Source organism: Neomonachus schauinslandi, chromosome 2, assembly GCF_002201575.2.
Source record: "Neomonachus schauinslandi chromosome 2, ASM220157v2, whole genome shotgun sequence".
Lineage (NCBI taxonomy): Eukaryota > Metazoa > Chordata > Mammalia > Carnivora > Phocidae > Neomonachus > Neomonachus schauinslandi.
In genome coordinates this window covers 61,375,019-61,387,032 of record NC_058404.1, presented here as the reverse complement: position 1 = coordinate 61,387,032, position 12,014 = coordinate 61,375,019, and the positions used below count along the sequence as shown (strand labels likewise).

The 12,014-nt window shown below is 33.4% G+C and overlaps 1 protein-coding gene across 4 annotated transcripts in view; it reads right to left on the bottom strand.

Annotated features, from left to right (window-relative positions):
* SPOCK3 (SPARC (osteonectin), cwcv and kazal like domains proteoglycan 3) overlaps window positions 1-12,014 on the bottom strand; it is a 479,792-nt gene that overhangs the window by 273,096 nt on the left and 194,682 nt on the right. For 3 of the 4 annotated variants that reach the window (XM_021698836.1, XM_021698837.1, XM_021698838.1), the window contains one exon: window positions 1,022-1,136. The exons of the other annotated variant lie outside the window; for it this stretch is intronic. In XM_021698836.1, coding sequence (XP_021554511.1) covers window positions 1,022-1,136 — 115 coding nt within the window. The remainder of the gene's footprint in view (window positions 1-1,021; window positions 1,137-12,014) is intronic. 4 annotated transcript variants of the gene reach the window in all.

Here is a 12,014-nt window from a genome sequence, read left to right as displayed (position 1 = left end):
ACTCCATTGAGCATGTAATAGCAGGCTTTATGCATATGTGCTTTTAATTCAATAAGAAAAGTCAACAAAATTTAAATTTTGCCATTTTCTAGAAATGTTACTTACATTCCTATCCTCTAATGTTTTTAATCTCTGTTGGTGTGTTTGAATAATATACTTTAGAGTAAGTACACTGAAGTCAAAATGCATTTAATCTTTGAACATACCCAAATAGCGAAATTCCCTTGCTCATTTGATGTAAGAGCAATACAGGTCCGATATCACAAAAAAGAGTGTTCTCATAAAGAGATTTTTTTTTAAAGATTGAATATACCTTCTTGCTTCAGTCAGTTACCCAGTGATTTCACTTTTGGTTATGGCATGTTTCAATCCTTAGGACTCAGCATGAAACTACACAGGCTATTTCTAAATTACTGATCCTTTTCAAAATAGAGCATATCTGACAGAAGCAGTGATACCATTATAAAAAAAAAATACTTAAAGCCCTTTCTTCTTTTTAAATTTTGTGTCAGCTTCCAGACTACAAGGACTCCACCAGTATGAGTAGAGTATGAGTATGAGTGCTTCCTTAAAGGAAGGTGTCCTCAAGGATTTTAGGTCCATGTTTCTATATTGTGAATTTTCATCTTTTTTTATGAACATCTCTCATTTTTTTCCCTTTAACTTTTTTTCCAATTCTTCCCTAAGGAAAATATCTTTCAAAAGGCATAAGCATAAATATTTAGAGTGTACCAAAATTATACTTAGTCTTTAAAATGGAAAAAGTGTAACACTTTAACCCAATCTTCACAAAATCTCCTTTATTTAATAATATATGCCTAAATTCTGTAATCTATAGTAATTCTGACTGATTACAATGTTTAACCCAAGTGAATCATAATTGTATTAACCAAGCTTCTAAAATTGTTTCAATAAAACTCTGGATAAAAACTTAGCAGATATTGCCAAATATTTACACTCTGCAGTTATTCATGGTAAAGAGTACTATTCAATCAGTGGAATTTAATTTAATAATGTTTACCTGTGTGTAAGCCTCCGGTGACTAATGCAGACTGCAGTCTGAGAATCTTGAGCAATGCATACTTTATGGCGACTACATTTCATCTTTAGGCATGGATCTTTAGCTGGATCTAAAGCTAAAAAAAATTGTTCAGAAAATATTAAGATATGTTTCTGCAAAATGGAGGTATCTAATCTCATCAAACAGTTTGATCAAGGAATTTACATAGCAGTTCAGCTCTAAATTTTCTTCACATTCTTCCTCTTTTAAGAGATGCTTCTATTTCTACCTGCCTAACTCAGAGTTCATAGACGGCTGCAGTTTAGTTTTATTTATTCTATTCAGAAGCAAACATACAGCCCTATGAACAAAAAATGTGTAAACAAAACAAACTTCAAGACCAAAATTTTCTACAGTTGTTACTATCTTCTAGGCAGTAAAGGTGCAGAAATAAAGTTGGGGTATGTTAATGTAATATCTCTGTCAGTGGAGAATTATAATTTCTGCTTCTGCTTTCCCTAGATAGATGCAGGTGGTTAGAGATAAAGAATTAAACCCAAAAGATGTTAGTGGGCATTAATAAGTCTTTGGATATGCAAAAAAAAGTCTACAGCTGTACTAGGAACTGGCTGAGTGCATCATGGTAATAACTGAGATGTTTCATTTTCATTTTTAAATTGTGCCTGATGTTTGAACCACCATTTCTCTAGACAAAACCTCTCTCGGTGGATGCCAACACAAAGACTGTGTGATTTGTTGGTGGTATTTTAAATAACAGTTTTAATAAGATAACTTGCATACAATTCATTCTTTTCATGTTTAAAATTCAGTAGTTTTCAGTATATTAACAGCTGTGAAACTACTATCATAATCAATTTTAGAACATTTTTATCAGCTCAAAGAAACGATACTCCACCAGCTCCTTCACAACCTCTAATAGGAGCACACACTAATATAATTTCTGTTTCTATAGATTTGCTTATTGTGAATATTTTGTGTAAATGGCATTATACAATATGTGGTCTTCTGTGACTGGCTTCCTTTGTTTGGGGCAATGTTTTCAAGGCCCAACCATGTCCTAGTATGCATCACTACTTCATTTCTTTATATTGCTAAATATCATTCCATTGTATAGATATGCCATATTTTATTTATCCATTCACTTGCTGAGGGGAATTTTGGTTGTTTCTACCTTTTGTTTATTATGAATAATACTGCTATCGGTAATCACTATTGGTGATGTTTGGTGATATTATGTTGTGATTTATGTGGGTAGAAAGCCAGGGAGGGAGTTGGCACAAATAAGAAAAAGGCACTGAGTGTCCACTTTGGGTACATGTCACAACTGAGAGAAAAAAAAACCATGCAGGATGGAAACTGAAAATAAAATTCTAATGCATGTAGAAAAATGGAGCCAAGGTGACCTGAAAAATGTGTATTTAGAATATGAAGAAGTATTTGGGAGAGCCCTGAACTTTTCACTGAACATGAAATGTGGATTTGAGCCAAGTTTTTCAAATCTTAAACCTGCGTAAACTAAAGCTAACATCTGGTGTACAAATCAAATTTAGCTTTATGAATGTGTTAAGTCAATAACCTAACTAAAGTTAATACATTTTCATAAACAATAAATAAAGCCAATTTCAATCAAATACAGATATAAACTGCATATATAGATGCATATATATAAAAACACATATTTTGGAGCTCCTGGTTGGCTTAGTTGGTTGAGCATTCAACTCTTGATTTTGGCTCAGGTCATGATCTTGGGGTCATGGGATTGTGCCTTTGTCAGGCTTCAGACTCAACAAGGAGTCTGCTTGAGATTCTCTCCCCTTCCCCCGACCCCCGTTCATGCTCTCTCTCTCTTTCTAAAATAAATAAATAAATAAATCTTGTAGAAAACCTATATATTTTCTTTCTTCAAAAATATATATTTCTACAAAACTCTTGAGATTTCAAATACTCATGAGATTTAAAATTAAAAATACTAACACATATAGTTGATAACATGTTCACTAGTAGACATCTTACATCATAATAAAATGGTCAAATGCATCTATTTGGAACATAAATGTTTAAGTTTCCTCTAAGAAAAAAAATTTTGACAATCAATGATTAGATCAATTATAGCTTCTCTTAATTTCCAAGTAATTTCAAAACTTAAGACCAACAATAGTAATTTTACTCTTTATGAAATGTTCAATATACTTTGTTCACCATGCAAATGCAAGTTGCTAGAACATTCTCATTATATTATCACAGTTTAAATTATCACTAATTAGAAAACTGTCTCACTGAACTATTGCACTTTAGATCTGCATGACTTCTTGTTAAACAACATAAAAGAAAAACATACGATAACTTAGAAGGCATTAAAATGTTTGGTGCTATTTCTAATCATTAGCCTATTTTTATTTTTTAATATTTTATTTATTTATTTGAAAGAGAGAGAGAGGCAGCATGAGCGGGAAGGGCAGAGGGAGAGAGAGAGAGAGAATCCCAAGTAGACTCCACGCAGAGCATGGAGCCTGATGTAGGGCTCGATCCCAGGACCCCGAGATCATGGCCTGAGCTGAAACCAAGAGTTGAACACTTAACCAACTGGGTCACCCAGGTGCCCCCTATTTTGACTTTTCATTGTTAATATCACTTTTAAATATTGATTAAAATTAAACAATTCTGCATAAAAAGCAATGTCATTATACCTACCACTGTATCTTATATTCATATGTCCTACACTCAGTGCGAATATATTTAACTTAGGACATAATATTCTGAAAAGGGAGTGTTTTTGTTTTGGAATAAAATAGTATGATACATGTGAAACTATCATAGTTAATCTAGTTACACACCAAATGCAGACCATTAGTAGTTATCTTTACTTATTTCTTCTGGTTTTATTTACCTTATACAGCTTACATTAGATAATTTTCTAAAGTTCCATGGGACTTCTTACATTATATTTACTTAATAAAAGTAATGAGAACTCAAAAATTAGTGTATAATGAGAGGAAATTACCAGAACAAATATAGCACATGAAAATTATTTTAATAAAATTTTGCATAAAATTCTACATAAATGGTCAAATAAAAGAGTAGTAGTATTTGTCAGGAGCTGGAAAATATAATAGAAAGTGAACATGAAGAATCAGATACATAGGATCTGCAATAAGGAAAAGATCACTTTCTGTGCATGTGATTTTAACCATCTGTATTTTTGAGCAGAACTTACATTGTTGGCAGCTTAAAAAATTATAAAACATCACACACTGTAAATACAGATGCTTGGGATTTTATTCTTGAAATCACAACAATAACACAACCATCTTCCCCTTGGCTGAAGCCCATGGATTAGAATCAATCCTGTATTTAAAAAAAAACCTGGCATAAATTCATCACCTCCCTCTGTTGCTATCCTCTTTTTTCCATCTTTTTCAAATTAACATCTCCTATTCTATTCTCTATTACCATATTAGTGCATTTCAGTTTTTCTCAAGCATCCAGTACAATGATCCCTAGAAAGACTTCAGCTAGCACACTTGAATTCATTTGGCCATGTTCTTTTTGTCTTAATCTTTTGTAATCTTTCTGATTGATGTGAACTAACCTGGGAACCTAACTAATACTGTTTTTTGTTTTGCTTTGTTTCAAAAAAAAAAAAAAAAAGAAGTCTTAATTCCAAACAATTGCCTTATACTTTCACCTGTTATGTAGTTGCATTTCACTTGTGATATAGATTTCCCTCACTCTTTCACCAGAATATTTGTTTTTCAGTCTAGAATCCCCCACTCATTGCTAGACCAGGGAAATCTAGGACATATCCAGCCTGACCCAGCTGATAATGGTGGAAGTACCTGAACCAGCAAGGGTAGGTGAGAGCAGGAAGCAAACGTGAGTGTAGACAGATATGTCAGTTAAAAAAGATCTAATTCTTGAGGAGAGGTCCTTACATCAGGGTAACCAAAAAGCAAGGACACGTAATGCAGATGCTAGGTCAAGAAAACAAACATGGACTGTGACTGAAAGGTGCTGAATTCCCAATGCAGCTGAGGAATCATTAGTATTCATATTTCATGCAGGTGGTCTTAAAAGAGGAAAAGGCAAAAAGTGGTGTCATTAAGGTGCAAAAATAGGTATTATTGTTAGTATCAAGAACTGAAATAAGCTTTAACAGGGAAGATCAGAACTCCTAATCCGCACAAAATCTCTTCTGGAATTTAAGAGTGTTTAAGAGTAAAAAAAGCCTAGATTTTTAGAAGATTAAATCCCAGTGATTCTAGGCTAAAGCCCTCTTAAATAATTCTGCATTTTATTTTTAGTGGGGCTAATAATGAACCAGTTACCTTAGTTAAGCCAATGCCAGAGAAAAGATTTCTTAGAAACTTGACAAATACAATGAAAACTTAACATTCCCAATATTGATTCAGATTTTTCAAAGACAAATGTAGTAAAAAATAGTAATCTCTATGTAGCCTGATAGATTCATCTATAAAAAATCAAGCTTTTGGACTAAATGATCTCCAAATTCACATTCTTCTTTCAAGATTGAATGTTACTGGATTTCAGCATACATTTTTGACACCAGATATCCTACATGGAATGGATCCTATCCTCAACAGACTCAACATTTCAATTGGAAAAGAGATATATAAAAAAACAATTAGAATACATTGTTAAGTGGAAATTATACACATTCATATTTAATGTATATATATACATATTTAATGTATATATATATATTTAGCTATGTGAAAATACATACACACACAGTTGAAGGAGTCATATAGTGGTGAATGAGAGATAATTAGAATGAATACAAATTTAGGCAGGTTTTGAAACATGTACAATGTGCAAAATGAAAGAAAACTCCATATAAGGAGATAGTATGAAATGCATAAAAGTATAAAAAGGATGCCCTATCCCTGGAAGGACCGATAGTTTAGGATCGATGAAATATAAAATGTGCATGCTGCCTGCAAGTATTATGAAAAAACACGGGGGAGGCAGATGGAAGCTTTTTACCTTTTGGAGTTCTACCTTTTAGAAATGCCATGTCACTGAATGATTTTAATTTGGAGAGTGACATAATTAGGTTTTATGGTAAAGAGATCACTCACAAAAATTTAGTTATGTTTTGAATAAAATTGGTCAAGACAAGGAAACTAACGAAAGTCCAGGAGAGAAAGGGTAAGAATCCATTCTAGGGGAACTGAGTGTGAAGATGGGCATGGGAACAATGCTCCCTGTTGAGCAGAAAAAAAAGAGGATTTTGAGAGGGTCAAGCATTGGTCATTTGGAATAGGTATGCTGAGACAACCAAATCTGAATCAACTGAATAAATGTCCAACTCCTCACTTCCACCATTTGTGGACTTTTTCTGATATTAATATTGCTATAACTAATTTTCTTTTGATTAGTATTTGCCCAGTTAACTTTTGTCTGAATTCCTTTATTTCCAATGCTTAATTTTATATTTTAAGAATGCTCTTAAAAACTCTTAGATGGATTTATAAGCCCAATCTAAGGTGACCTATCTCTTGTTCTGTTTCAAATGTGATTTTTTTTTATGCAACTGTACTCTTTCCCCTCACTTTATTTTGTGCTTTTTTTTTTAAAGATTTTATTTATTTATTTGACAGAGAGAGAGAGCACAAGCAGGGGGAGCAGCAGAGGGAGAGGGAGAAGCGATGCAGGGCTTGATCCCAGGACCCTGAGACCATAACCTGAGCCGAAGGCAGATGCTTAACCGACTGAGCCACCCAGGGCCCCTATTTTGTGCTTTCTATTCTGCAGTGTTTCTTTTTTTCCCTTCAGTTTTCTTTCCTCTTTCCTGCCTCATAGTGTGTTAATTATATATATATTTTTAACTTTTCTCTAGAAAAGAGATTATCCTCCGTCTGAAGAGTACCAAGATCTTAGAACATGTTAACACCAAATCTTTTATATTCAACTTCCACACCATTTTCCATGAGCTACACCTCACTTTACCAACAAACCACTGTAAAATAGTCATTATTTCTATTATTATTTTTACTGACATAGCTAATTTAAAATGATCAAATCTACCAATTTATTTGCCCATCATTGCTTCTTGCAATTCACACTTCCTTTTTGGGTTCTCGTGTATAATTTTATTTGTGGAAGCATATCGTTTTATAGTTCTTCTAGCATATGCAATTTGTGCTATAACTTTTATATATTTTTCTGAATGTATCTTTATTTTCCAATCATTTTTATTTTTTTAAAGATTGTATTTAGGGAGCCTGGGTGGCTCAGTTGGTTAAGTGACTGCCTTCGGCTCAGGTCATGATCCTGGAGTCCCGGGATCGAGTCCCGCATCGGGCTCCCTGCTCGGCAGGGAGTCTGCTTCTCCCTCTCCCACTCCCCGTTTGTGTTCCCTCTCTTGCTGTGTCTTTCTCTGTCAAATAAATAAATAAAATCTTAAAAAAAAAAAGATTGTATTTATTTCAGAGACAGTGAGAGAGAGAGCATAAACAGGAGGAGGGGCAGAGGCAAAAGGAGAAGCAGACTCCCCCCTGAGTCCGGAGCCAGACACGGCTCAATCCCAGGGCTCTGAGATCATGACCTAAGCCAAAGGTCAGGACGCTTAACCAACTGAGCCACCCAGGTACCCCTCTAATCATTTTTAAAGAATAGTTTAGCTGTGTCTGGAATTCTTATTTGATAATTACTTTTTTCTAGTCACAATAAAAAATATTATTTCATGGTATTTTGCCCTCTGTTGCCACTAATTAATAAGTCTATTTTTAGTCTGTAGTACTCTGTAAGCAATCAGCCTTTACTCCCTGGATATTATAATATTTTCTTATCATCAAAACTTTGTGTTGGGAAATGCTTATCTCCAACTATTATAGCAAACACATAAGCAAATATGTCCTTCTCTTTGAATTTCAGCTAGTAACATAAGTATACTTAAGTAAATAAAGAACTCTTTTGCTGTTTGAAAAAAAAAGTTCAAGAAAACAAAAACTAAGTTAAACACTCATCATGTGCCGTTGAAGGCTGGGTTTCAATTTTGGGAAAATGTTGGAAAAATTACATCACTAAATAGTGAAATCAAAATATGCACCAGCATTCACTTGGAGAAATGTCTCTTTAAGCTTAATTGTGTGTTTTCACATAAAATGAAGTGACCAGTAGCTCAAACATGCTTTAAAAACCTTCACGGTTCAACAATGAAGCACTGAATATGCTTTTGTTGTTGTTTTAACAACAGTTCATTTCACTAAAACTCTATGTTGTAAAACTATAGGAAGAAGTAGTTTTCTAGGGAATTTTTTTAAACTTGCCAGGTGTTATAATGAAAGGCTGTGCAAGTGAGCTGCATGGAAAATAGAGCTAATGCCTGATAGTTAATTAGACTTTTGACAGCCAATTTTGTGGTGCTAAATGTGATTAAACGTGGCTGCAAGTCTTTGGAGTGACTTTTCTTAGTTTTAAACCTTAATATTACTTTAGTTTTATAAAATCCTTCCACTCTAACTCTGGTCTCCCCATTACAAACATTAAATGTGGAAGTCTACACTATTAGCAGATTTCGATGTGATTGCTGGATTAATTTATTTTGTCATAAATATATATCAAAATATCACAATGTTTATTTCAATAATACCCTATCTTATACAATTGTATGAAATGAAACTGACTACTACATTGATAACTCAAAGTTAATAAAAAACTCTAGATACTATTACAAGACAGAATTTCATCCAAAATTTATTCTACTCTGGTATTAAAGTATTGATGACAATTTAAAAATGTCATTCTTTTCTGTTCTTTATTATTCTTTTACTAACATATTATCTTCGAAACTTCTTAAAGTGATAAATGTTAACAGTGTTTCTTTTATAAAAGAGATGCATCAGAATACTTGATTATATGTAAAAAAAACATTATTTTTACTAATTTCCATTTTCAAAATACTATTTGATATATAAAAATGATGATACTGAATCCCCATCATAAAGATTTAAATTTAGGATTCTCTTTCTAATATTTGAGCTAAATATATCTATGATTCAGTTAGCACTTACTAAGAGGGTGACTAAATAGAATCATAGAGAAAAATCCCTACTAATGGGGCAATAATGTCTTGGCTTATTGAAATAATGTTTACCTGTAGTTTTTGATGATGTCCCTTCATGATTCTATATCTTAATGTCTTCATCTAGAAATTAAAGAAATTGAGCTAATTCTAAAATACAAAATAACATATTCTATAATTGTGTACTTTAACTTACTTGGGAGCTGTTATACAAAAAGGAAGAAATATTTTTAAAAATTAGCCCTGAGTTGAAAAAATGTTCATGTGACTCTGCTTGAATGTGTGTTCAGTGCCTTAAATATTTCCAGACATATAGAAAGCACAACATTTGACATTATCATTTGTACTTTTATTGATAGCTATTAAGGTCCTACAAAATCTCTTGTAATTTGTTATACACCTCTTCTAACCACCCTACGGGAGGATATCTGGCCCACTTTAAGTGACACTCTCCTTTTCTCACCTCTCTATTAGGACACAGAATTACCTCTATCCAATAAAAACCACTGACTCTTAACTCACCGTTTTCCTAAATAAAATTTACTCTTCTATTTTTGCCTACTTAAAAGTAAAGATGATAATTTCTACATGAACTCTTTTTAAAGAACAATGAAGCTAATCCTTGAAAAAAACAAAATGAGACTTCTAAACACAGATTTGTTTCCTCTGAATGCTGTGTCAAACACTACTACCATTAGATAGTTTACACACTTGTGTGCACATACACAGATATGTATATGTATAAACAAGGAATTGTATCAATGGCCATTTAATCTTGGGTGTGAATCAGAAGATAGTCCCCTGAAATAATCTATTCAATCTGATATAAAGTTAAAAGTACAGTAAATTACCACTTCACCACTATAAGAAATGTTAAAATAAAAAAACTGAACAGAGAAGTGTTTGCAAGAATGTAGATTAACTAACCCAAACATGTGGCTGGTGGGAGTATAGAATGGTATAATCACTATTATTAGTCCAGGTCCAATTAGGAGACAAAAGACACAGTACCTCAAATGGGGAAAGTTTAAAATGAAGAATTTCTAATTATAGTAGAAGAATAAATGTAAAGGAATAAAGAAAGCTCTAAAACATACTCTAATAATGAAACAGAGTATCAACAGAAGAGCCAAACTAGAAAAGTGTGCTTCCTCCCCAAATTTGGGATTCAGTTCTCATTGGAGAAGGTTGCAGTGCAATGGATAGCCCAGAAGTCTATTTGGTTGATGGGGCCAGAGCCAGTTGGCCCATAGTCACTGGCAAAGTGGGCGATACCACACATATTCCCCCCTCCTATCTGGTCTAGGTGCACAGAGGCTGGAGGGAAGGGAACCACAGCTGGGATGGCAAGTAGGCAACACTCATCCAGTAAGCAAGTGAGCTGAAGCCAACAGGCAGGTGCATGGGGGGAGTTGGGGCATTAGGAGTCCATTTGTAAGTGGGGTGTGTACCTAGGGTTTGTACCTAGGGTACCCAAGTTAAATTCCTTAATTTAACTAAGACCAGATATGCAAGCTTTCCACGGGATTGTACACACTAGTCATGCATCTGTGGTGGAGCACCTCTACATGTCTCTCCTTCAAGCATCACTGGAATAGAAGGAGAATCAGAAGTACTCCATAGCCAGAAAGAGAAGTCCTTCACTCTGCAGACCCTTGGAGTTCCCTATATTGATGAAGCTTAACATTTTGTTTGTTATTGGCCATGCTTATGGAATCCAGTCCCATTACTGTAGAACAGGCAATGAAAAGTGAATTGAGAGATAAGAGGCAGTAAATTGGTATCTTGCAAAATCTCTTTGGAAAATATTTTGGCAGTTTGTTATATAATTAAACAATACTACATCTTTGAATTTATCCAAGAGAATATTTCGAATGTTCACAAAGAAACTATTACAAAAATATTCACGGTATATTTAGTTATAAGAGCTAACCCAAATATCCATCAATGGGTGACTGCTGTCATACAAAGAAAATTCTTCTCAGCAATCAAACAAACAAAACAAACCCCTGAAACATGCAATAATGTTAGATAAATCTCAAAAACATTGTATCAAACAAAACATGGCATAAATGAAAGTATTCAAGTAACATAGTTTCATCTGTATCAAGTTATAGAATGAGCTAAACTAAATTACAGTGAAAGAAATCAGAACAGTTCAGACAGTGATTGCCTGGATCGGGAGTAGGAAACTGGAAGGAGTGAGGTAGAGTAAGTAGTTCGAAGAATGTCTGGAGTGATGGAAATTATCTTTATCTTAATTGAACTAGTGTTAATTCAATTATTTGCATTCACCAAAATGTATCAAATTGTACATTTTAAATTATTGCATTTTATTGTATGTAAGTTATGCATTTATAAAGAAACAATTTACTTTTTTTTTCCCCTGGGGCAGTTTTTTTTTTTTTTTTTAATCTCTGTGAGAATATTTAAGGTCTTCTAATCAACTCTCTCAGGCAACAGAGCATACAATCAAAAATCAAAGGTGACAAATTTCACCACTGAAATTTAGATACTAAAAATCAATTCTCCATCAATTGAGCATATTATTTTGTAATGAATACTGCACAATGCAGATAGGTTAAATTAATGAAAAACACATCATAATTGGAAAGAGAATGCAGAACTGGGTCTCATTTTCTCAAATCTGCTTTCAGATACTATAATGTCTATAAAAGACTTTAGATATAACTGCCAGAATTTAACTATCTTAAAAACAGAGTTTTACACATGTCCAAAAATCTTTAAAACTAAGACTATTTTATAGAACCAGTGGTAACACTGACTGACGCAACAAGTTAATAGAATTTCTAACTAAGAATACTTTTCACTTTTTTAAAGAGTTTTTGTTTTGTTTTGTTTTGTTTTGTTTTTGAGAGTGAAAGTGCATTCGTGAGCAAGTGAGAGACGGAGAGGCAGAAGGAAAGAATCCCAAGCAGACTCCAT